General features: G+C 66.3%; 2 protein-coding genes across 4 annotated transcripts in view; both read left to right on the top strand.

Annotated features, from left to right (window-relative positions):
• The window catches only part of STK40 (serine/threonine kinase 40), a 39,582-nt gene extending 24,061 nt beyond the window's left edge, over positions 1–15,521 (top strand). For all 3 annotated transcript variants that reach the window (XM_041738467.1, XM_041738468.1, XM_041738470.1), the window contains 7 exons: positions 1,690–1,917; positions 2,706–2,758; positions 8,353–8,468; positions 11,789–11,933; positions 12,034–12,153; positions 12,512–12,596; positions 13,492–15,521. In XM_041738467.1, the coding sequence (XP_041594401.1) occupies positions 1,690–1,917; positions 2,706–2,758; positions 8,353–8,468; positions 11,789–11,933; positions 12,034–12,153; positions 12,512–12,596; positions 13,492–13,710 (966 nt within the window). In that variant the 3' untranslated portion in view covers positions 13,711–15,521. The remainder of the gene's footprint in view (positions 1–1,689; positions 1,918–2,705; positions 2,759–8,352; positions 8,469–11,788; positions 11,934–12,033; positions 12,154–12,511; positions 12,597–13,491) is intronic.
• Positions 15,522–21,165: 5,644 nt separating this feature from the next.
• Positions 21,166–22,672, top strand: EVA1B (eva-1 homolog B). Its single transcript, XM_041738065.1, has 3 exons — positions 21,166–21,343; positions 21,672–21,744; positions 21,983–22,672. Exons 2-3 carry the CDS (start codon positions 21,678–21,680, stop codon positions 22,411–22,413), a joined length of 498 nt encoding a protein of 165 aa, XP_041593999.1. The 5' UTR covers positions 21,166–21,343; positions 21,672–21,677; the 3' UTR covers positions 22,414–22,672.
• The last annotated feature ends 583 nt before the right edge of the window (positions 22,673–23,255 follow it).

The raw sequence follows: 23,255 nt of genomic DNA, 5'->3' as shown, positions 1-23,255 counted from the left end.
CATACCAGCTGTTGAGAAGTATCCCCGAGCCCCCTGCCCAGTGTGCCCGGATTCCCAGGTCCCGTAGGGAAGGCACTAGTGAATAACTCCCAGCCTGAAGAGCCCTCCTTGGGGCTGAACCGACATTGTGTCTCCAGAAATGAGGAAGGCCCGCGTCAGGGCGCCCGGGAGGCCTCCTGCTCAGGCCCCCAGCAGAGCTTCCACGGGGCCCCCAGCTAAACTTGCTGGCCAGGGCCACTCTCGCCAGATGGACCCGCACTCAGGAGGCACAGAGGTTTAGCGCCAGCGGCCCCAGATTCAGGCTGTGTGACGTGGGGCAAGTCACGTCCGGTCCCCAGGCCTCAGGTTCCTCATCCGTAGAATGGAGGCAGTGACAGATGCCTGCCTCGCTCACTCGCAGGGTGCTTGGGAGGGTGAGCAGGCCTGTGCGCGGCCCGAGCTGTCCATACGTGCTCATTGCACTTACCTGCCCATCAGCTTGAGTTCTTTGGTAAAATTGAGGGAAAATGCAACCCAACCCACCCCGACCCCACACGCCCTACGAAGGGCTTTATAGTTAGGTGTGAGATTAGAGGCAACTCTGAGAATCAGTGTTTCCCTTCCACGTGAAACCACACCGAAGGTGATGGGGAGTCCACAGTGCTTCATCTCTGACGCCTGCCAGAGCTTGCCCCCCGCCCCCCCGTATCATCTTGGATAACAGAACGTGGGTGGTTAGAGCCCCCCGCATTCCCCAGAGCCAAGCGTCGGTCTGCTGGGGATGACACTGAGCATCTCCCTGAGCTGGCTCATCAGTAGGGGTTGTAGGTTTAGGCCCCACATTTGGTGTAGAGATTACTTTCTTAAAAATCTTAAAAAAAAAAAAAAAAAGATGGGGATCCCTGGGTGGCTCAGTGGTTTAGCGCCTGCCTTTGGCCCAGGGCGTGATCCTGGAGTCCCGGGGATCAAGTCCCACATCATGCTCCCTGCATTGAGCCTGTTCCTCCCTCTGCCTGTGTCTCTGCCTCTCTCTCTGTGTGTGTCTCTCATGAATAAATAAATAAAATCTTAAAAAAAAAAAGAAAGAAAAAAAAAGAATGAAAGAAAGAAAAGAAAAAGAAATATCTTTTTGGCAAGGAAAATGGGTCCAGCACATGCTGGTGGCAGGACCCACATCCTGAGCACAGGCACGGGTTGCTGTCTTCTCTGGACAGCCTGTGAGGGAGGGTGCTAGCTCCCTTTGACGGACGAGGGACCAAAGACTTAGAGAAGTGAGGTGAACTGCCCCCTGTCCCACAGCTGGAACAAGCCGGAGCCTGAACCCCAACAGACCCACGGTTCGCGGCTGCCCAGGGGTCCTGCGTCCATGTGAAAGCAGTTGTCTTGGACCCATGGGACACCTGACTTCTATTATCTCGGGACCTGGGTCACGACTGGAAGCCCTGGGCTTGCCACCCGCACCCTGGGCTCAGGGGTCCCTTTGGCATTTCATGCTCAGCCCCAATCCAAAACCCGTGCATCAGGACCAGATCACGAGGCATTTAACATGAGGCCCCGGCTGGGCCAGGCCCTGGCACGGAGGAAGCGGGGTGTTCCGCAGTGGACCCCGGGTCCAGGCCCCAGGCTTCCAACTCCCGGGGTGGGGGGGGCGTCCTGAGCCCCCAGCACCGCCGGCCACAGCCAAGCCCTGGTCTTCCCCCTGCCTCGCAGGACCGCACCTGTGAAATCGTTGAGGACACGGAATCCAGCCGGATGGTTAAGAAGATGAAGAAGCGCATCTGCCTTGTCCTCGACTGCCTCTGTGCCCACGACTTCAGCGACAAGACCGCCGACCTGATCAACCTGCAGCACTATGTCATCAAGGAGAAGCGGCTCAGTGAGCGGGAGACCGTGGTCATCTTTTACGACGTGGTGCGCGTCGTGGAGGCCCTGCACCAGGTGATGTCTGCCCTTCTGCACGTCCTCCGCCGCTGGCTGGCCTGTCCCGGCTCCCGGTGACAGAGAGGCCGCCAGGCCCTGCGGCCGTGGAAGGCCACCCTTGTGCTGCTGCTCAGTGCAAGCAGCTCCGGCCCCGCAACCTCTCCTGGTGTGCTGCGCAGCCACAGCAGCCTGCAGGAAAGTAGCTGGGCAACCTGAGGCACAGGGCTGCCCAGGAGGCCCAGCAGGGCCCAGGAGGCAGCTGCCCGGCTGTCCAGAGGCTGCCCCATAGCCTCCCAGCAGAGGGGATGACGGTGAGGCCTCGGGGCAGCCCCCGCCTGTCTCTGAGCTCCTCCTAGGGTTGGGGTGTCAGGCATCCCAAGGTACAGGGGAGGAGAACCGGGGCCTCTTCTGGGCACGGGGCTCCTTGGGTAGAGCCTGTACTCCTTGGGTACCAGAGCTGTGACGGTTCCTCTCTGACAGCAGATCCAGGCAGATGCTAGTGGCTTTTTTGTCAGGATGTTTGCTGGAGGCAGAGTGAGGACTGGTTTTCCCCACCAGCTGCTGCCCTGAGGGGAGAAAGCTGGGGAAGCCACCCCGGGAGGGGCGGAGACCTCCTGGGCTCACCTGTTGCCCCATCCCTAGCTGTGGTTGGGGAGGCCTCGGGTGGCTGACCAGTCCAGGCCTGAGCCGATGAGACAGAGCCTTCCCTGCCTTCCCAAACATCCGGAGAGCCCATTTGCGACAGGTTGGGCCCCACCCGGGCTCTGTCCTCCCCGGTCCAAACCATGTGCCTGTTGCTCTTCCAGAAAAACATCGTGCACAGGGACCTGAAGCTTGGGAACATGGTGCTCAATAAAAGGTAAGAGTCTCTTCGACGATGTAACCTCGGGGCTGGCACAGGCTACCTGCCACAACTACCCAGCGCCCCCAGGTCCCCCGGAAATCCCAGGGGTGGGGGATGGGATGCCTGCCTCTGCCCTTTGCCGCATGGGAATAGAGTGCTTGCTTAGAAGGGGCATCTTAGAGCCTTCTGAGTGGCTCTGTCAGTTGAGTGTCTGACTCTTGAGCTCGGCTCGCGTTGTGATCTCAGGGTCATGAGTTCATGCTCCACGTCGGGTGCCATGCTGGGTGAGGAGCCTATTTAGAAAAAGAAGAAGGAGAAGGGGAGTCCTAAAGGTCGCAGGCCGCAGAAAGGGAGCTCTGGGAAGGATTCCAGAGACCCTCCTTGGGCCACTCATTTGATGTGTCTGGTGGGGGCTCAGTGAGTGAAGGAATGATGGGTGAGCAAAATGAGGCCTCGTCAGAGGTCGGGTTCCAGGAACCAGACTCTGAGGTGTGTGTGCAGAAGGTTGACCATGGGCACCTGGGTGGCTCCGTGGTTGAGCGTCTGCCTTGGGCTCAGGGCATGACCCCAGGGTCCTGGGATCGAGTCCCACGTCGGGCTCCCTGCACAGAGCCCCCTTCTCTCTCTGCTTGTGTCTCTGCCTCTCTCTCTCTCTGTCTCTCATGAATAAATACGTAAAATCTTTAAAAAAAGAAAAAAAAGAAAGAAAAGGTTGACCAGGAAATGCTGTCAGGGAGAAGGGTGGGATCGGGCCAAGGGAGAAGTGCAGCTGTGGGGCAGCCACAGTGGGGCCTCGGTCTGGAAACCTGAGAGCCAGAGGGCCCTTCACATGTCCCAGATTGAGGCAAATGGGGCTCATGGCCCTGGCCCCCCACTGCAACCAGCCTCAGACTGCAGGCTGTGCCCGGGCCAGGGTGGGGTAGTCTTGGCCAGGGCAGCTTCCTGTGGCTAAGGAGGCTTCCTGGAAAAGGGTGCGGCTGCGAGGGGTCAGAAGCCATCAGTGTGACACGAGGGAGACAGTGCATTGATCTTGGAGGGGCTCTGGGCGGCTCACCCTAGCACCCTCAGACAGTCAGGTCACCACCCCCCCAGGGGAGGGGGCCCAGGACAGCCAGCAGGCACCCCCACGACCCTAGGATGCAGAGCTGGGACGGGCTCGCCGCCAACCCCCGTCCCTGGCCCGCTCACCCTTGCCAGCCCCTCGCCTCCAGGTGTAGAAGTGGGTCCAAGGGCTCGCGGAGGGCAGGCCCCCATCTCACGGCAGAAGTGGTGTGGTAGTGACTTGCTCCATGATGTGGCACCGGCTCAGGAGGGGCCTGGGAGGAGAAGCAGCTGCAGGGAGCTAGGCCCTGGGGAGGGTGTGGGGGGCCAGCCTGAGATGCCAGGGGGAGGGTGCCGCCCCACCCAGCAGCTCGGCCCATCCCCGCCCTCCTGCCAACACCACCTGGCACCTGTGCTGCGGACACAGTCTCCCAGAGCCCCCGTGCGACGGGGTGTCGACCAGAAAGCCCTGGCTGGGGGCCCGCGGGTGAGGGCAGAGACTGGCCATCTGAGTCAGTTCCCTGAAGGGTGAGTCAAGATTTGCCAGCTGGAGAAAGTGAAGCCCTGAAAACCTGATCCCGTCCTGCTCCATGGGGAGGAGGGAAGGAAGCCAAAGTTCAGGGCTGTGAACCCTTGAGGCCAAGGGAGGGAGCTGGGGAGGCCGGGCAGGAGCAGGAGTTGGGGTTAGACCTGGCTCAGAGCCCAGCATCCTCATTTCCCTGGAGGCCAGGGGAATTGACTAGAGCGTGTGCTGGTTGGCTGGCTCCTCCGCGTATTGAGGGGCTGCTGCGTATTGAGGGGCTGCCGTGAATCGAGGGACTGCTGCGAATCGAGGGGCTGCTGCGTATTGAGAGGCTGCCGCATATTGAGGGGCTGCTGCAGAAGCCAGTGCTTCCCCGAGATTGCATCTCCTCGTGGCAGTGGAGGCGATTAAGCCTCCCTGCAGACAGTGGCCTGAGATGTGGAACCGCCTCCGAGGCTGGGCCCACCCACGTGCGCCCCTTGCTGCAAGGCCCGTGGCCCGCTTCCTGGGAGACGAGGCCTGTGGGGGTTGGGTGGCAGGTGAGGGCCCCAGGGTTGCGCCCAGGGGTGCAGGGGGCCTCGGCTGCAGCCCTGAGCTACAGCTCTGTGCCCCTGCCTGCTCCGGGAGCCTGCCGTCTTCCCTGGCCTCCTGTGGGACGTTGGCCCGGGACCATCCTGCTCTCGTCGGCAGGCCCAGGGCTCACACGGGGGCCTATTGTTGGACCACCTTAGCGCATCTGGCTGCGGAGCCCAGGTCCTCTCCAGCCTTCCGCACGGAGCAGCCTGACGGTGGCTGTGGGAGCACACCTGTGCGCCGCTGACCCCAGAAGGACCCCAGGCCTCCGGGTGCCCGTGGCGGGGCTGCTCCCCTCATTCCTCCAGGCCATCCTGCTCTGGGAGTAGAGTCGGGAAGTCAGACGGCTCTTGAATAACGACAGTGTTGCTCCCGCAGCTTCGGGGTCTGCGTGTGCATGCCCGTGTGTCTGCGGGTGTGCCCACGGAGGTGTTCCTCGGATTGAGGAACACCAGAACCCCACTCAAACCCCGTGTCTCGCTGCATGGCCTCTCATCGGATGATCCCCTCTCTTGGGTCTTGGGATAGACGGAGGTTCTGACCCCTTTCGCATGACTCCCAGGAGCTCCAGGTGGGGGCACAGGCCCCGCCGCCCACGTCACACCGCGTCACACCCCCTCCCTCCGTGCTCGCACCCCTGCAGAGGTGGAGGCCTGCCTGGTGGCGCTCCAGCCCCCGCCAGGCCGAGTCCAGCTGCAGGGCCGCCTCTGCCCCTCGGGGAACGAAACGGCCCGGGAGGACACGGGGAGGTGTGTCTGCAAGGCCGCTCTCCTGGAGTTCGCCCTGCTGGGGAGAAACGGCAAGGGTTAAAATGTGAAATACCCTGTTGGGGTTATGTGAGGTCTCCTGTGGGTTCTTTCTCCTTCCTTCTTTCTTTTTGGGTAAGCAAGTTGCACACCAAGTTCCTAGAAAAGGAGAAAAACGCTGGTTGCCCAAAGGGCCATAACTAACCAGTGACTCATGTGGAGTGGATCGTGCTGACGCAGAACCACCTCCCTTCACCCCCGCTGCCCTTGCCCCCTGCCGCCAGGACCAGCCGGGGTGTCTGGGGCTCCCGGGGCTCTGGGCGCCACCGCCGACTTGGGGGGTAGTGGCTGGGCAGGGGAGCGGAGCCAAGCTTCGGGAGGTCTTGGAGCTGACCGCGTGGGTTTCCTGTGGGACAGCATCCAGGGTCCTTGGCCCCGCCGCCCAGGCCCTGCCACCCAGGCCCCACTGCCCAGGCCCCGCCGCCCAGGCCCTACTGCTCCAGCCCCGCTCCCCCAGCCCCGCCGCCCAGGCCCTACTGCCCCAACCCTGCTCCCCAAGCCCTGCCGCCCAGGCCCTACTGCCCCAGTCCCGCTCCCCTGGCCCCGCTGCCCAGGCCCCACTGCCCAGGCCCTGCCGCCCAGACCCTACTGCCCAGTCCCCACTGCCTAGGCCCTGCCACCCAGACCCTACTGCCCAGGCCCTACTGCCCCAGCCCTGCTCCCCTGGCCCCGCCACCCAGGCCCCACTGCCCTGGCCCCGCCACCCAGGCCCCGCCGCCCAGGCCCTGCCACCCAAGCCTCGCCATCCAGGCCCCACCGCCTGGCCACACACAGTGCCCTGGACCACAAGGCCGGCAGTACAGCTGACGGGAGGGAAGCAGAGCCCACGCTGCATGCTCTGGGGCCTGTGGCCACCGCCCTCAATGGGGTCTCTTGGGGACTCCCACTCCCCGCCCCCAGATGTGGGGTTAGCCATCAGTCACCAGTTGCCCGGCCCCGGCCCTGCCTTCCCTGGGGTCATCTTCCTGTCACATCCTCACACAGTCCCAGATGTTGAGTGTTGATATTCTCTGACAGATGGGGAAACAGGTTTAATAAGAGATTAAATAAGGTGCCCGCGGTCACAGGCCAAGGGATGGCCGAGCTGGGTCTGGAACCTGGGAATCCAAGTCCCCAGCCCACGGGACCCCGCCGTGACCGTCCCCTGCCAGGGTCCTGCACCCCGGGAAGCGCCACGGGACACCCTGCCAGCTGTGGCAGCCGTCCGAGGCGGGGAGTTGGGGAGGGCGCCGAGGGTGCCATGCCTCCGCCCAGTGGGGCCTTGCAGATGCGCAGTCCCACACTCAGGGTGGTGATCCGGGCGGCTCGGAGCCGGAACGTGGCTTCTCGCCGTGCTGTCCTCGGCCAGGCCCCTTGCCTGCCTGCTTAGGCCCCCGCTGCCCTGGGGCCACCGGGCAGACTGGCATCTGACAGGGCAGGCCTGTGTGCAGAGCCAGTCGAGTTTCCGTTCGGAATGCACAGGACAGACTAACCTTTGTTTCGCACCAAGCCCTCTGCCAGCAGAATTCCCCGACATAGCTGATGGGCTCGCGGAGCCCGTTGGTCACGGCTCCTGGGGAATTCCACGCTTGGCCCTACAGCCCGCGCCGCCGTGCCGACCCCCTCTTCACCCTGCGCCTCAGCCGGGGGAGGCGGTGAGAGGCCCCTCGCGGGGCTGCCTTCCCGCCATCCTCCTGCTTCTCTGCCTGGCCAGCTGACACCAGCTGACATGACACGCAGCCTGGTGGGTGGCCCCCGCCCTCCCCAGAGGGCCTTGCCCCCTGCCGCCCACCCCGTCCGGTATGGAGTAAGGCATCCACCCTGGGCCGCTTCCTCTTGTGCACGTTGTGAGCTGCATGAAAGGATCGGAGCCCTAAGCCGCGCGCACCGTGACTCTCAGATGGGGGAGTCTCCGGCCTCCTGGGCCAGGAGAGTCTGAAGCGCAGGGCGGAGTTGGCTTCGCTGGAGCCGAAGGGACCTTCAGGGGCTGGGCACTGACCGAGCCTAGATCCTGCTCACTGGCTGTGGGGCCCTGAGCGAGTCTCTCCATTTCTCTGTCCCTGAACCCATCACTGTGAAAACAGGGCCACCAGAAAGCCGCCCTCCTGGGTCCATGAGGGCAAACGCGGACAGCCCGCATCAGACACGGAGGGCAGGGCCCGCACCCGCTAGGTGCCCTAAGCATTTGTTTCTAGTCCAGGACGCTGCCTGCCAGCGACGAGGGTGATGGCCAAAGCCATCGGCCGAGGGGGACAAAAGCGACTCCCACGTGTGGGCCCCGGAGCCCTGCTGGGCTGACTTTCCTTGTAGGTCAGGGAGGGACCGAGCTAGGTCTCTGGTCATTCCAAACATAGGTGTTCTGCGAGGTGGTTTTGGGAAATCTCTGCACATTGTTCTGCGTCCTAAGCCATGGCCCCGAGGCTCAGCCAGGACGGCAGGTTCCGGGAGCCCCTCTTGAGTGACTGAGGTTCCTCCGACCCCAGGTGCTGAGGGGACAGCTCAGCTGGCGGCAACCAAGAGTGGTGGCAGCCGAGGGTGGCCGGCGTCAGCCACAGGGCAGGCAGCGGGAGCCGGGGAGCAGAAAGGGAAGTGGGGGTGATCCCTTTGTTCCCTGGGCAAGATGGGGGGCAGCTGGGCGCCCACGGGTGCAGATGTGCGGTTTGTTCATTCTCTCCCCACCCCCCCAGGACGCATCGGATAACCATCACCAACTTCTGCCTCGGGAAGCATCTCGTGAGTGAGGGGGACCTTCTGAAGGACCAGAGGGGGAGCCCTGCCTACATCAGCCCAGACGTGCTGAGCGGTAGGTGCGGCGGGCCCCCAGCGGTTCACTTGCTGGGCGGAGTGTGTCCGGGGCAGGCCTGGCCTGGGTACGGGCCTGCAGGGCTGGTCTAGACCAGCGCCGTCCCTCTGTGTGCAGAATCTGGGGTCTTTTGGGGAACGGAGGTCCTCCTCACACCGGTGCGGGCTGGGCCTCTCTGACAGTATTTTTGTGGTGTGAACAATGGGCACTTGAAGGACTTTCCTGAGGAAGTGACATTTGAGCTGTGATTGGCAGGACAGATAAGGACTGGACAAGGGTGTGGCCAGGCTGGGCGCTCGAGGAGGGAGCCTGGTGCAGGGGAGCCACAGGGTGGGCAGCGGCCAGGCCAGCAAGGCCCAGGGAAGCCCCGTTGAGAACGTCTCTTCCCTCCCTCCTGCCTGGATTTACCAAGGGATACCGCGTAGAAGGCCCTGTTCTAGGCACTTCGAATACAGCAGTGAGCAGGCAGACAGACGTGGCTGCCTCCACGGGCGGCGGGCTGACGATGAGGTGGGGGGAGCAGCTGTATGGCTCACCCAGGGATGCGCATGCTGAGTCCCCGCTCTGGGCAGAGCGCGGGACACCCTTGAGGTAGACCTGAAGTCCCTTGGGTGCAAGTGAGCAAAGCAAGGCTGGGACAGATCAAATCTCTCACCATAGCTGAGGATGCCCGGGTGGCTCAGTGGTTAAGCATCTGCCTTCGGCCCAGGTCATGATCCCAGGGTCCTGGGATCGAGTCCCGCATAGGCCTGCTTCTCCCTCTCCCTCTGCCCCGATCCCCTCCCCACGCTTGCTTGCTCTCTCTCAGATAAATAAATAAAATCTTTTATAAAATAACAACAAAACCCCAAAGTCCTAACTGATAGTAAACCTGAGAATAAAGGCTCAGCCCAGGCCGCCTCCCGCCCAAGCCCATGTCCTGGCAGTTCCCCAGGATGCTTTTTCCTCTCCCTGTCTTTTGCCAAATTGGGTATTTCTGTCCTGATCCTTAGGGGGCCGAGGGCTTTACATCTGCCACCATCCCCAGCACGTACTCCTGCACCCCTGCACACAGAGGCAGCACAGCCCTGGGGGGAGCAGGCTGCTGTCACTCAGCGCCTTTGCCACCCCTTGAGGTGGGGCCACTCCCCAGGACTGGAGTCACTGTGGCCTCTGCGAGAGGGATCCAGGTGCCGGGGCTGCACCCCAGCTCCCCAGGGACCAGCCCAGCCAGGAACCCCTCCACAGACTACCCAAAGCATCCCTGTGGGTGACAGAGGCTCCTCCCCCAGCCCAGGCCTGTGGATGGGGACCGTGACTGTGTGAGCTGGTGGTGCCTGGGCTGGCTCTGGTCAGGCGCCTTGGGACGCCAGGCTCGGGGAGCCTCCCCGTGCTCTTCCTGCTGCTGCCTGTGGCCTGTCTTTGGCTCCTCCAGACTCAGGCCAGTCTTAGAGGCTGAAACAGAGGAACCCACTGCCTCACGGGTTAACAGCAGACGCGTGGCCACCTCCCCACATGGTTACGAGGTTGCAGCGGGATGATAAGTGACAAGTCCCGCTGTGCGGGCTCTGAGCCAAGGTCTGCCACTTTGGTTATTCTGTGCGCCAAACACAACCTCAGGTGTTGGGGTGGAGCCGTGAAAGGCAAACAGGACCTTGCCCGCATAGAGTTTATAGTCTGCTTAATAACCGTGTCCTCAAAAAAGTTAGTGACTTCTCTGGGTCTGCAGTTTCACATCTATAAAACAGGGATGGTAACAGCCTCCGCTTCATGAGGTCCTGTCGGTTGGAAAGGCCTTTGACCTGCTGTCTGGCTAATTAGCTAGCTGGCATTACCAGTGCAGAAAGGAAGGCTCAAAGCGCTCAGGCGGGATGGCCTGCGCAGGCCGAGGTCCCGGGGGGCTTATCTGCTGGAGGGGGCTGTTAGTCCCCCATCCAGGTCAGGGCAGGCGTCCTGGGGCTCAGGCTGCAGGACGTGGCCCCTGGTCTGTCCTGGGCATCTCGGCAGGAACCCCTGGAGCCAACAGAGTGGGCTCTGTCGATGACCCCACGTGGTGGAGCAGGGTCCAGGAGAGTGGGGCTGCCCGTGGGGTCAGCTGCACAACATGGCCTATTGTACCAGCCGGGGCAAAAGGCAGCTCTCGCCCCAAGCAGCCCTGTGAGGTCAACGTCCCGGCCCCGTGTCACAGAGGACGTCGTAGGCTAGGTGAAGGCGGCCCGAGACACCTTCTGGAAGCACCGGCTAAGGCCTGTAGCAAAACGTCCACGCCCATGTGCTGTGCACACCCACTGGTCAAGCGGCTTGACCTCCAGTGGGCCTGGAGAGCCCTTCAGAACAGGCACCCCCACCCCAAGGGCATCTGGGGCCACCCAGGCGGCTTTGGGGCCCACAGGAGGGATCCTGGTATCCAGGCCCTGCCCAGTGCCCAGCAGCATCTGCCCCACACGAGTGGGTCACGTCCTGGGACCTGGCCGCTGCTGCATCTGCTGCCAGGCCAGACACCTGTGGCTCGGGGGCCGGCCGGGCGGGCAACTTCGAAGGGGCTGAGCTGCTCCACTTTGCTTGTGGGAACGGGTTGGGCAGGGGCCGGCGTGCCCGAGGAGCCCTAGCACAAATGGATAGAGGGACGGTGCCCTGGGGGTGGGAGGAGCAGGGCTGCCCCACTCAGCCATGCGGCCCTGGACAACTCCCATTCCTGTGCCTCATTTCGGAAAAACAGAAAAGATCTAATTGGAGTTGGGTGGGCACGTAACGAGATGGGTGCTGTCCCAGCGTGGCTGCCTGGCTACATGCAGGCTGCCCCCCGATCTGGAGGGGAAGAAACTAGCGTGGGGTGTCGGCCGTGGGTGGTCCTTCCTGCTGCAAATACTGAGGCCAGGCTGCCCTGGCCCGGCAGGGCGCCCAGCAGAGAGGCACCTGCTTCTGAGAACTTCCCTCCAGTGGGGGAGATGCGAGGCAGCAGAGACTGGGCTGAGGCCCTGGGGGCGAGGGGACAGTGACAGTGGCAGGGGTGGCTGAGTGCTCCAGAGCCAGTTAGCTCTTCAGTTCCATACACGCTCCTGGCACCGGCTCCACGAGCTGCCTGCCGGCCGCTGGGGCCACAGGCGCAGGTCCAGTGCGCAGGGCTCATGTGTGGCGAAGCAGGGCTGGCGTGCAGGTGGCCAGCCTGCACGAGGCCAAGGACCCTTCTCCTCCATGGTCCCTCTGCGATGGGGCATCATCCCGGGCGGAAGCGGGGCAGGAGGACGAGGCAGGGGGTCCTGTGGGCAGGCAGCCGAGGGGACCCCGGGGCCTCGCTCTTCCCGGCCCACTGAGTGTGCGTGTGTCCGTGCGCCCCACAGGCCGGCCGTACCGGGGCAAGCCAAGCGACATGTGGGCCCTGGGCGTGGTGCTCTTCACCATGCTCTACGGCCAGTTCCCCTTCTACGACAGCATCCCGCAGGAGCTCTTCCGCAAGATCAAGGCGGCCGAGTACACCATCCCCGAGTGAGTCCCGCTCCCCGCAGGGGTGGATGCAGCAGAGGGGGGTGGGCAGGGGGGCCGGGGAGAGCCCGCAGCCCCTGAGCCCGTGCCTCTCCCACCTCAGGGACGGCCGGGTTTCCGAGAACACCGTGTGTCTCATCCGGAAACTGCTGGTCCTCGACCCCCAGCAGCGCCTGGCTGCTGCCGACGTCCTGGAGGCCCTCAGTGCCATCATCGCGTCGTGGTGAGCGGGCGGGTGCTGGGCTGGGCGGAAGGCTGGGTCCCGCCTGTGCCCATCCCACCCAGGAAGCGGTCTGGGGTCCGACTCTTCCTTTGCCAGACAGACTCCACAATTCCCAGGTTTCTCCACGGGCGAGATGGTGAGAACTCAGGGTCGCGCACCGCGTGTGCCAGTCGATGCCCACGGTGGGGCTGGCATTCTCTCACCACAGTCCACGAGGTAGAAACGTCCCCATCATCAGATGAGAAAACTGAGTCATTCCTGTCAGGAGGGGGCTTGCTGGACCCCAGGGCAGCGCGGGGCTCCTGTCCTGGGGCTCCTGTCCGGGGCCGGGGGCGGCCTGACTCTCTGCCTCCCGCAGGCAGTCCTTGTCGTCGCTGAGTGGGCCTCTGCAGGTGGTTCCCGACATCGATGACCAGATGAGTGGCACCGACAGCTCCCAGGAGGTGAGTGGGGGCGGCTGGACTGGGGGCTCAGGGTGCTGAGGGGGCCTGGGGGTGCTGGGGGCCCCCTCCCAGCTGCTGCTTCCTGCCTTGGCCTGGCCCCTTAACAGCCACCTCGCCCTGCCTCTGACTCACTGGGGTGCTTTCAGCCTTTCTGCTCGTCCTTTTCCAGATGATTCATTTTCTCCCAGTTTTCTCTCGTTTCTTGCTCCCTGCCCCGGAGAAAGTGCCGGCCTAGGGTGGGGGCAGCCGCTGGCTGGTGATCTCACGGCGCCCCCTGGAGGGCAGGGCTTCCGCGAACCGGGAGGAGGCTGGAGGGACGCCTCCCCAGCCCGGGGCAGGTGGGAGCAGGAGGCCCCCCTGGTGCCCCCACTCCCTTCCCTAGGAGACAGGTTCAGGGAGGTGCCCCCACGTTCCCAGGTCAGCGCCCAGGCCTGCTGCCCCGCGGTGAGCACACCTGCGCCAGCTCCCTGGTCTGCTTGCCACCCCCCACCCACCCTGCCCCGGCCCAGGGGAGATGACTGCCCCCCCTCCCCGCCCAGGGAGCCAAGGCTTCCAGGTCCTGTGGCCTCCCTCAGGGCCAGTGCTCAGGAGGGGGGTGCGCGCCATCCCAGGCCTGTGGTCAGCGGAGCAGCCCGCACTAGGTCTCTGCTGGCTGTGGGGCTGGGGGCCCTCGCTCTGGGCCACTGGCCTCTGGAGCCCGCCCACCCACCCACCACCTAACTGCTGGTTCCCCGCTCTTCCCTTCCCTCCCCCTCTTTTCTCTCCCTCCCCCACCCTCCTTCCTCTCCTCCTTCCCCTCCCCCTCCTTCCTTCCCTTCTTCCCTCCTTCCCTTCCCCCTTCCCCTCTTCTCTCTCATCTCCCCTCCCCCTCTGTGTCCTCCCCCCTCCCCCCCAGGCGAAGGTGACGGAGGAGTGCTCCCAGTACGAGTTTGAGAACTACATGCGGCAGCAGCTGCTGCTGGCCGAGGAGAAGAGCTCAGTGCACGAGGCCCGGAGCTGGGGGCCCAAGCGGCAGTTGGGCAGCGTGCCCCCGGTGCGGCGGCTCGGCCACGACGCGCAGCCCATGAACCCCTTGGATGCGGCCATCCTGGCGCAGCGCTACCTGCGCAAGTAGCCCTGTCTCCTGGGCCGCCCGCCACCTCCTCCAGCCTCCAGGTAGCGGCCCCCACCCCCCCCACCCCCGACGGTTGGGGCAGGGACAGTGCAGGGACAGCGCAGGTCACATGCCGGGTCAGCGGACGTACCACGAAGCTACTTGGGCAATGATTGCTTGATTGTTTGGTTTTTTAATCTGAGAAGCCTAGATAACTAATCTGCTTTTAATCATGACGTTTTAATCTACCTCCGGCTTTACCCCGCGGTCTTGAGCGGGAGGAGGGCCCAGCCGCTGGGGCTCACCGATAAGCTGACCGGCTGCCTGCTGGCCCCGAAGGACCCCGCCCCGCGCCCAGCCCCAGGGGCCTCCCCGTGCCCCCCGCAGTCCGAGCTTTGGAAGACTTCACCTCATCTTAAGCAGAATTCAAATATATTTATTTTTGTACTGAAGCCAACTTCTTCCCATCTCCAGGTGGCTGGGCCCGCAGCCACCCCCTGCCCCTAGTGCCCACATCGGGCCCCCCCGGCTCCAGAGCACCAGGCCCTCCTGCCTCTGGTGATGGGGAGGCCCTCCTAGACCTGGCTCTCCTTCTCCCATCTCAGGGGCTTCTCTGAGGTGCTGTCCCCTCGCATTAACCCTGGTTTCTTTCTGCACCCCACGCCGCGGTACCGAGGTGATGTTAACAAAGATGTGAAAGGGGTGCCTGGGGGGTGGTGGGGGTGGAGGCTGCGGGGCGCCCCGGGTTCACCGAAGGCTGGGCAACACCCCCCATTCTTGCCGCCTTGTGGATGTGGGGTCCCCCCGGCAGAGCCTGGCCAGGGCCCTTCCTCGGGGCCGTGGGGCTGTCGGGGAGGACTCCTGGCTTGAGAACAGCCCCGCTGCCCTTTTCGAGCCGAGATTTTGAAGTGGATGCCGGTCTTGCCAGAAACACTGTTCTCACCAGAATGCGCCCCCCGCCCCCCTCCCTCACTGGACTTGGCCTTACCCGGTGCCGAGCAGACCCCCCCGGCGCCCCTGGAGAGGCTGAGTGTTCCCCTCCAGGCAGCCCTGGGCCCTCAGCCCCTTCCTGTCTGTCCTTGCTCCCCGGTGGGGAGGCGACCGAGGCCTGTGTGACCTAGTTTCCCAGAGTGCAAGCTGCCCCCTCCCCAAAAGCTGACTCACTGTGAGTGACTTGGGCAAGTTCCCAAACCTCCTTGTGCCTCAGTTTCCCCATCTGAAAAAATGGGGCCACCTCTTGCCAGCAGTAGCAGGGCTGCCCATGCCCCTTCCTCCCCGTGCCCCCATCCCAGCACGTGGGCACCTCATGCCTCTGCCTCAGTGGGGCCGCGGGAGCCCCCCTGAGCCCAGCGCTCACTGTCCGGAGCACCACGCGCGGCCTGGCAGCGGCGGCGGCCGCGGGGAGCCAGGGTGCCGGGCCGCGGGGGCCGGGGTGTCCTCTTTTCTATATTTATTTCAAAAAGAAGTCTCCCGAGGGAGTAAAGCACAGTGTGGCCGGGGCTCAGCCCGCTGTCCTCCCTGAGGTCTCAGCTGTGCCCGCCCCGCGGCCACGGGTGGCCTTCCCCCTCCTTCTCAGAGCAATACCCTCGGGGGTCCGCGCGGGGGTCTGCAGGGCTCGGGCGCTGCGCCCCACGTCGGCCCGCTCTGACCCTACACCTGCGGCAAAGCAAACAGGAGGTCGGGCCTGTCTTCACCGGGTGTCACACACTGAGAGGTCCTGTTGTAAAGAAACAAAACGAAACAAAAAGCCACAAAAAAGTTTGTATAAAGACCTATTTTTGTACTACATGGGGACTCTTCCTGCATGTCAGCAATAAAACTCCTGACCTGGAGCCCGTGTGGCCTGTTCCTGCCCTTCTCTCCATGTCCCCCTCCTGCCCCTGCCCGCAGGGCAGGCTTCCTGCAGCTCGACCTCTGCCCCCTGGGTGCCCCCCAGCCCCCCACCCAGGGGAGGGACCACACCTACCCAGCAGGCCCCTAACCCATTAGTGCACCTCCCTCCCCGCCCCCCCCCGCACCCCCAGGGGGCCTCCTGCATGGCCGCTGAGCCAGCCCTGCCCATGGGAGGCACCCGGAGCCGGCAGCGTGTCGCCCCCCTCTCCCTGCAAGCCGCACCTGGGGTCGGGGCCCTGGGCTCCCCCCGACTGCCCCCGTGCCCACACGCCCGCGCCCCCTGGGAAGCCTGACGGCCGCCTGCCTTCCCTTCCTTCCTTCCTTCGCCTAAATATAGACGCTGGTGGCGCTGCAGGTGGTCGGGTGCCCCTGGGTGCAGCACGGGGCTCCGCAGACCCTGCCCCTGTGCGGGGACCCATGCGCAGATCACAGGGAGCCCAGGCTGCACGGGCCCTAGAGCTGCCCAGTCCCACCTCACGACCCAGCAGCCGGGTGGGCCCTGCCTCCCTGCGCCCCCCCAAGTCTACACTGGCGTGTCACACCTCACTGAACCACCCCTGATGTGGGAGCCCCCCGGATGCCCAGCCAGAAGGCGCCTTCGCCCCCAGGGCACCACCACTGGGCCCCGGCACTGCCACCTGCCAGTGGCAGCGCCTCCTTCCTTCCCCCCACTGTACCCCCACAGTACCCCCACCGCCCAGCAGCCTCTGCTCCCTCTGTTCCCTGCCCGGCCACCCGCTTGGCTGGCGCGTCTCCACCCCTGGGTCTGCATGGCGCGCAGCTCGCCCACTGAACGGGGTTATTGAGCTCAGCTTACTAGACGGCTCTTCAGCTTTGGTTTTAAAGATTTTATTTTATTCATGAGACAGAGAGAGAGAGGCAGGGACCCAGAAGAGGGAGAAGCAGCAGGGAGCCAATGGGGGATGGCCCCGGGACCCTGGGTCACGACCTGGGCCGAAGGCAGGCACTCAGCCACAGAGCCACCCAGGTGTCCCTGCTCTTCAGTTTCTATTATGAGCCATGGAAGGGGAACATTCCAGAAAGGTGGGGGGAGGGGATGATCAACAGTGTCCTCCGTCCTCCACTCCTGAGAAGTCAAACAGGAACTGAGACGGTTCCACCAGCCCCGCAGCCTCAGGGAGAGAAGTGCCCTGGAGATGCCCGGCTCTCGGCGGGGGGTGTGGGGGCGCGAGGGGTGGGGGTCAGGGGACTGAGTCTCGGGGCCTGACTTCTTGCCACCCCACGTGCAAACCTGGCAGCTCCCACTCCCACCCCACCTGAGCCCCCCTCCACCATCTCCCCCCCACCTGAGCACCCCCTCCCCACCCCCCCAAGTCCCCCACCGTCTCCCCGCCCCCACCCCGCCTGAGCCCCTGCTGCCCCCTCTCCCCCCCCCCGCCCCCCTGCCTGTGGCCCCCCCCCACAAACAGCCGCAGGGCAGCGGGATGGGCCCCATGCGTCCCCTGCTGGTGCCCCTCCAATGTCCACACGCAGGCACCCCAGCCCCGCCGCGGGGGACCTTGCTCACCCGAGCAAGACCTGCCGCCTGCCTCCAGGCATTCTGGAAGGCTCCCCAGTGCTGGGGCTCCATGATCTCCGTGACCTCCGTGACCTCCCGGCCAGCCTCGCCTCCCGCCAGCTCTGCGCTCCTCGGGCCTGGGCGCACCCCCCCTCCCAGGAGTCCTCGGGGCAGGACCGGGGCGCCAGGTGGGCGGGAACGGGGTGGGGGGTGGAACCTGTCAGAACGGGGGCGCTGCCCAAGGAGCCTGTGGCCTCCAGAGCCGGGATCCGGCTCCGACCTGGGCATCAACGCGGACCCCCGGCGTTCAGGACCCTCAGCGTCCAGGACCCTCAGAGCCGCCACCGCCTGCCGCCCGCAGCGGCGCCCTGGCCCTTCCTGCCTTTATATACGTTGTTTGTCAAGATTGTGTTTATTTATTCATGAGACACAGAGGGAAGTGGGAAAGGCGGCTCCCTGCGGGGACTCGATCCTGGGACCCGGGGTCACGGCGGGCTGGAGGCACCCCCACTCTCAACTGCGGAGGGCGCTGCTGGCGTCAGTCCCCGAGCAGGAGACGACAGTGTCCCGCGGGGCAGCTCTGGGCCCAGCGGCAGGAGCCCCGGGCCTGGCGCCGCCGGGAGACAGCTGGGGACTCCGGTCTCAGGTCACATCCGGGCCGCGCCCCTGACCTCCACGAGACCACGCGCACATGCCCAGCCTGAGCCTCAGTTTCCCCCGTGAGGTGGGAGTCCCGCTACAAACGTCGCGGTTACGGGCAGGGGCTGCGGGGGAAGCACGCTTGGCACCGGCGCCAGCAGGCCCTCCACGTCCAGGAGTGTCGCCGGCCGGCCCGGGCTGGGGGCATTCAGACGACGTGGCGGCAGGTCCGCGGAGGCCACGAGTGTCGCCTTCTTCCCTCCATCGGAGACCTAGGCGGCACCAAAGCCCCCGTGGGGAGCACAGCTGGCTCCGCGTTGGGCCCGGAGCCTAAGCCCCCCCACCCCGAGCCTCCCAGGCGCGCTGGGCCCCTCGCCCCGACCTCCCAGCGAGACGTGTCCTAACTTCTCTCATGAACAAAGACCCATCTTTCCTGTCTTAGCGTCGCTCTCTGTGCCTCCCAGGTGACAGATGTCTAGTCTCACAGGCCAGGAGAGTGGAGAGGCGGCCGGCCAGGGGGCAGGGAGCTGGACGGGCAGCAGGCCCATCGCTGGCTGGCAGCGGGGACGTCCATAGGCGACAGGTGGCCAGGCGGTCACGAGGCCCATGGCGGCCGCCCTGGTGGGCCAGAGGGACACCCCCAGGGCCTCCAGGAGTCACCCCCCGCCTCTCTGCAACCATCCAGGGCTTGGCCACATGCAGCCCCTAGGGGAAGGCAACGTGTCGGCCACCGTGTGTCCCCCTCTCTGAAGGGACGTAAGCACGTCAGCCCCCACGCGGCTCAGCGCGGCCACCGGCTTCACCGGGGCCGAGTCACACCTGGCCCTCTCCAAGCACACGTGACACAGCAATGTAGACGGACACCCGTGTCAGCAGGCGGCGGTACCAGAGGCCAAACATCCAAACTCCTGCCCGCCCTCAGGAGGACAGAGGGCTCGGGCTCCCAGGGCACACGGGCGTGCTGTATGGGGAGGCCCACAGCCGGGGCACACGGGTCCCGGGACACAGTCAGGCAGACACAAGTGTGCTGCATACACGAGCCGACAGCCCGGGACACACGGATCAAGGCCGCTGTGCATACCCTGCTGCACACGAGGGTGGAAGGCACTGGAGGTTAGACCCCCGCCCAGGGCAGCACCTCGGAGCCCAGCCAGCCCGGCGCCTCCTGGGGCTCCGCGTCCACCCCCCTCGAGGCCGCGCCCCCCCCAGCTCCCTGCGCCAAAAGCCATCTGACCCACTGGCGGGGTTCGGCCCATCTTCTGTTGGGGGCTCCCAAAGTCACGGCGGGCCCAGACTCCTCCCCCGGACACCTAACGGGCACCTCCAGCCTGCGGGACAGGAAACCGACGCCCCCAAACCTGCTCCCCACCCCGCTTCCCTCCCGTGTGGGGGGGTCCTCTGTCCTGCTCCCCACCCCGCTTCCCTCCTGCGGCCAGTGGGGTCCTCTGTCCTCATTCCTGACACCCGCCTGCAGTGCGGGACACCCGGTGTGCAAGGGGACCCTCCCCCTCTCCGCGGCAGTTCCGGGGCACACCCTGGGTGCCAATCGCCGCCCTCCCTGCTTCCGTCTCCCCCCTCGTCCAGGTCCATCAGGGACCACGATGCCACCCCCGCCTCTCAGGGTTACCCACCACGCGGCCTGGAGCAACCGCCTGCTCCACGGACCTCATCGCTCCCCCCCCACCCCCCCGCACCCAGGTGCCTGTCCCACTACTGCCCTGTGCCTCGCTGGAGTCGGGGGTCAGCTCCCACCCCCCTTGGGTCTCGCAAGGGCTCTCCATCCCCCGTGCTTAGCACCCGGCCCTTCCCCCTTCAGGGTTGTCGCTCGGCCCGCTGGGACCAGGGGCGCCCATGCCCAGGGGCCCAGGCCAGGCCCTGGGGTAGCACCCGATGTGCAGCGGCTTGTCCCTGTGCACCCACCGTACCCCTGCTGCGGCCCATGCGACATGGAAGTGGACACATGAGTACCCGGAGGAGCAGGGACGCCTGCACACACGTGCACAAAACAGACCCAACAATCCCCAAGACACTGGGAGTCCCTGCTTGTCCCCCGGCCAGTCTGCCTTTCTCCTTCCAGATCTGCCCTCTGCTTGAACCCAGGCTCAGCCCTGGGAGTGGGGGTCTCCGGTGTGGACACATGGGGGGTCATGGGCCCACAGGCCTCAGTCCGCGCCTTCAGCTATGCCTGCAATTTCCTCTCCCCCTTCCTTCCCTCCTCCTCTCTGAGGCTCCCGCCAAGAGGTCCTCCCCCTCACCCAGGGCCGTGCAGGAAGGGGGGCCCAGGAGGGGTGGGGGCTGAGAGTTGGGCAGGAAGACCCGTGGACCCTGTGATACACTGCACAAGTGAGCCCCGAGCCTGGGGGGACGTGGATGCAAGGGCTGGGCACGTTTAGCCTGGAGCAAAGTGCACATCTGCGGTGGCTGGGGTGCGGGTGTGGGGTGGTGTGGGGTGCACAGGGGCCGCAGAAGCTGGGGGCAGCTGGGGGGGACCTGCAGGGCTCTAACATTCAGTCACCCCGTGTGACACAGCCCTGCCAGCTGGACGCCCCGGGAGGGGGGGTTCCCTCCCTTGTGAATTGAGGGTCCAAGGGAGGCGCCCCTGGGAGGAAAGCAAGGTGTAGACGGGCTCTAGGGGCAGAGGGCAGTGGGTTCAAATCCTGACCCTTTGGTCAAGTTATTCAACCTCTCCCTGACTCAGTTTACTTCTCTGGCAAGTGGCGACAACAGTGCCCGCGTCGCAGGGGTGTTAGAGTTAAAGGAAAGAATATTCAAAGGGCGCGCACCCGCACGCGCACCCTCACCCTCACCCTCACCCGCACCCGCACGCGCACCCTCACCCGCACCCGCACCCTCACCCGCACCCGCACCCGCACCCTCACCCGCACCCGCACCCGCACGCGCACCCTCACCCGCACCCGCACCCTCACCCGCACCCGCACAAGCACCCGCAGGAGCACCCGCACCCTCACCCGCACCCGCACGAGCACCCGCACGAGCACCCGCACCCTCACCCGCACCCGCACGAGCACCCTCACCCGCACCCGCACGAGCACCCGCACCCGCACCCGCACGAGCACCCGCACGAGCACCCGCACCCGCACCCGCACGAGCACCCGCACCCTCACCCGCACCCGCACGAGCACCCGCACCCTCACCCGCACCCGCACCCTCACCCGCACGAGCACCCTCACCCGCACCCGCACTCACGCTGCCCGGCACCGAGGCGGAACTTCATCCGCATTACTATTATTTTGTGTTTAGGAGCTTGGGGGCGGGTCGCTGCCCCCGCCTCCCCGCGGTTTCCTGTGGGCGAGCCGAGCCCCCCCCGCTCCCCTTCCTCTCCCGGCCCCCTCCCTCCGCGCCTCCCCCTCCCTCCGCGCCTCCCCCTCCCGCCCGCCGCCCCGCCCCGCCCCGCCCCGCCCCTTTCCTCCGAGGAACTTTCCGCGGCTGGTCCTGGGCCCGCGTCCGGCCCGCGCTGCCGCGGCCTGGGAGCCGAGCGGGGCAGGGGGCGGCGGGGACCGGACGGGGCGGGCGCGGCGGGGCCCGGGTGCATGCGGCCGCCGGACGCGCCGGGGCCGGCAGCGGGGAAGCGGGGCGCCGACGGTGAGCGAGCCCGGGGCCTGCGGGCGGTGGGTCCCGGCGGGGCGGGCGCGCGGCGGAGCCTCCGCGGCCCACTCCCCGGCCCACTCCCCGGGCCCCGCGACCTGCAGGGGCGTCTGCGCCGGGGAAGAGGCCCCCAGGCAGGGCCCGCGGCCTCAGGACGGTGGGGAGCCGCGGTCTGCAGGGCGGAGCGCGCAGCGGGGTCAGCTGCTCCGGACCCCGGAGGCAGCGGGGTCGGGGTCGGGGTCGGGGTCGGGGTCGGCCGTGCGCTGGGGCTGGGGTCCGACCTTGCGACCCCGCAGGCTGACGGGGGCTGCCCCTCCGCCCCCAGAGCGGCATGGACGCCCCACGGAGGGACATGGAGTTGCTCAGCAACAGCCTGGCGGCCTACGCGCACATCCGCGGTGAGGGCGGCCCGCCCCCGGCCCCTCCCGCCCCCTCCCGCCCCCGCCCCGCCCTCCCCGCCCCCTCCCGCCCCTGCCCCCGCCCGCCCCTCCCCCTCCCGCACCCCCCCGCTGGCGGCGACCTGGGTCTCGCAGGTAAGGAGTCCCGCCCCCCCCGCCCCCCTAGAACCCGGGCTCCCGGGCGAAGCCCTACCCCCAGGCGCCGGGGCGCCCCCCGACGCGCGCCCTCCGCCCGCAGCTAACCCCGAGAGCTTCGGCCTCTACTTCGTGCTGGGAGTCTGCTTCGGGCTGCTGCTCACCCTGTGCCTGCTGGTCATCAGCATCTCCTGCGCGCCCCGCGCGCGGCCCCGCGCCCCCGCTCCGCGCCGGGACCCCCGCAGCAGCGCCCTGGAGCCCGACGACGACGACGACGACGACGAGGACACGGTGACGCGGCTGGGCCCCGACGACACGCTGCCCGGCGCGGAGCTCAGCGCCGAGCCCGACGGGCCCCTGAGCGTCAACGTCTTCACGTCGGCGGAGGAGCTGGAGCGGGCGCAGCGCCTGGAGGAGCGCGAACGGATCCTGCGGGAGATCTGGCGCACCGGGCAGCCCGACCTGCTGGGCTCCGGCACCCTGGGGCCCGGCCCCACGGCCACCGGCACCCTGGGGCGCATGCACTATTACTGACGCGCCCGCTCCCGCTCCCGCTGCGAGGAGCTCTGCGCACTGCACGCTGCGCGCCACCTCACAGCGGCCCCAGGCCATTGGGACGGCCCCGCCCCACCGCCTCCCCCTACCCCAGGGCTCCGAGGTCTGGACCCCCACCTTCCGGGCTCCCCAGTCCTGCCAGAAAACCGGCGGGGAAGGCCCGGACGCGGGGACCCCAGCCCCCCTCCTGGGATCGGTTAAGAGATGAAGGGACCAATGAAAACTGCTTTTCCAGTGACTCAGTGTCCCTCTGTTGCTTCTGCCCCCCGTGCGCCCCAGGCTCCTGCCGCGCAGGGGCCCCGGATGGAGATGCCCCCTGACTCGTGTACCAGGCTGACCCCCGTCGTCCCACCAGCCCCTCCGCACACAGGCCTCCTCCCGCTCACGCTGAAAACAGAGCAAGCTGTCACTCGCAGGCCTTCCCCACATGCATTCCTCACCCGCCGAGGCCCGGCGCACCCCGCCCGCTCCCCAGGCCCGGGGCCCTGACCTCGACGCTAAGGCCCCGCAGCCCGGGCTAGGCGGGCGCCCCCGGGAGGGGCGGGGCGGGAGGGCAGGCCCGCCCGCCCCCCCGGGCGCACAGCTGGATTCCGGGCTCCGGGCCCCGGCAGACGTCGGAGGGAGACGCCCCCCGCCCGCCCCCGCCATCCGGTGGGTAAAAATAGCGGCGCGCGGGCCCTGGGAACGGTAATGGGAGCCACATGTCGGCCAGATGTGCCCGGGAGAGACCGCCAGGAATGCGGAGGCCCCGCCCCCGCCCTCTCTTGCCCCGGCCCCGCCCCTCCGCGGGCCCCGCCCCCATGCCCCTGGGCCCCGCCCCC

This window comes from Vulpes lagopus, chromosome 23 (genome assembly GCF_018345385.1).
Source record: "Vulpes lagopus strain Blue_001 chromosome 23, ASM1834538v1, whole genome shotgun sequence".
Taxonomy (NCBI): Eukaryota; Metazoa; Chordata; class Mammalia; order Carnivora; family Canidae; genus Vulpes; species Vulpes lagopus.
This window is presented reverse-complemented; position numbering and strand designations above follow the sequence as displayed.

What these genes read in the sequence shown, in the direction of transcription:
- EVA1B (XM_041738065.1), top strand. Translation starts at nt 21,678, where the DNA reads ATGGACGCCCCACGGAGGGACATGGAGTTGCTCAGCAACAGCCTGGCG. An exon ending in GGCCTACGCGCACATCCGCG is followed by an intron (nt 21,745 to 21,982) that starts GTGAGGGCGGCC and finishes CTCCGCCCGCAG; the next exon opens with CTAACCCCGAGAGCTTCGGC.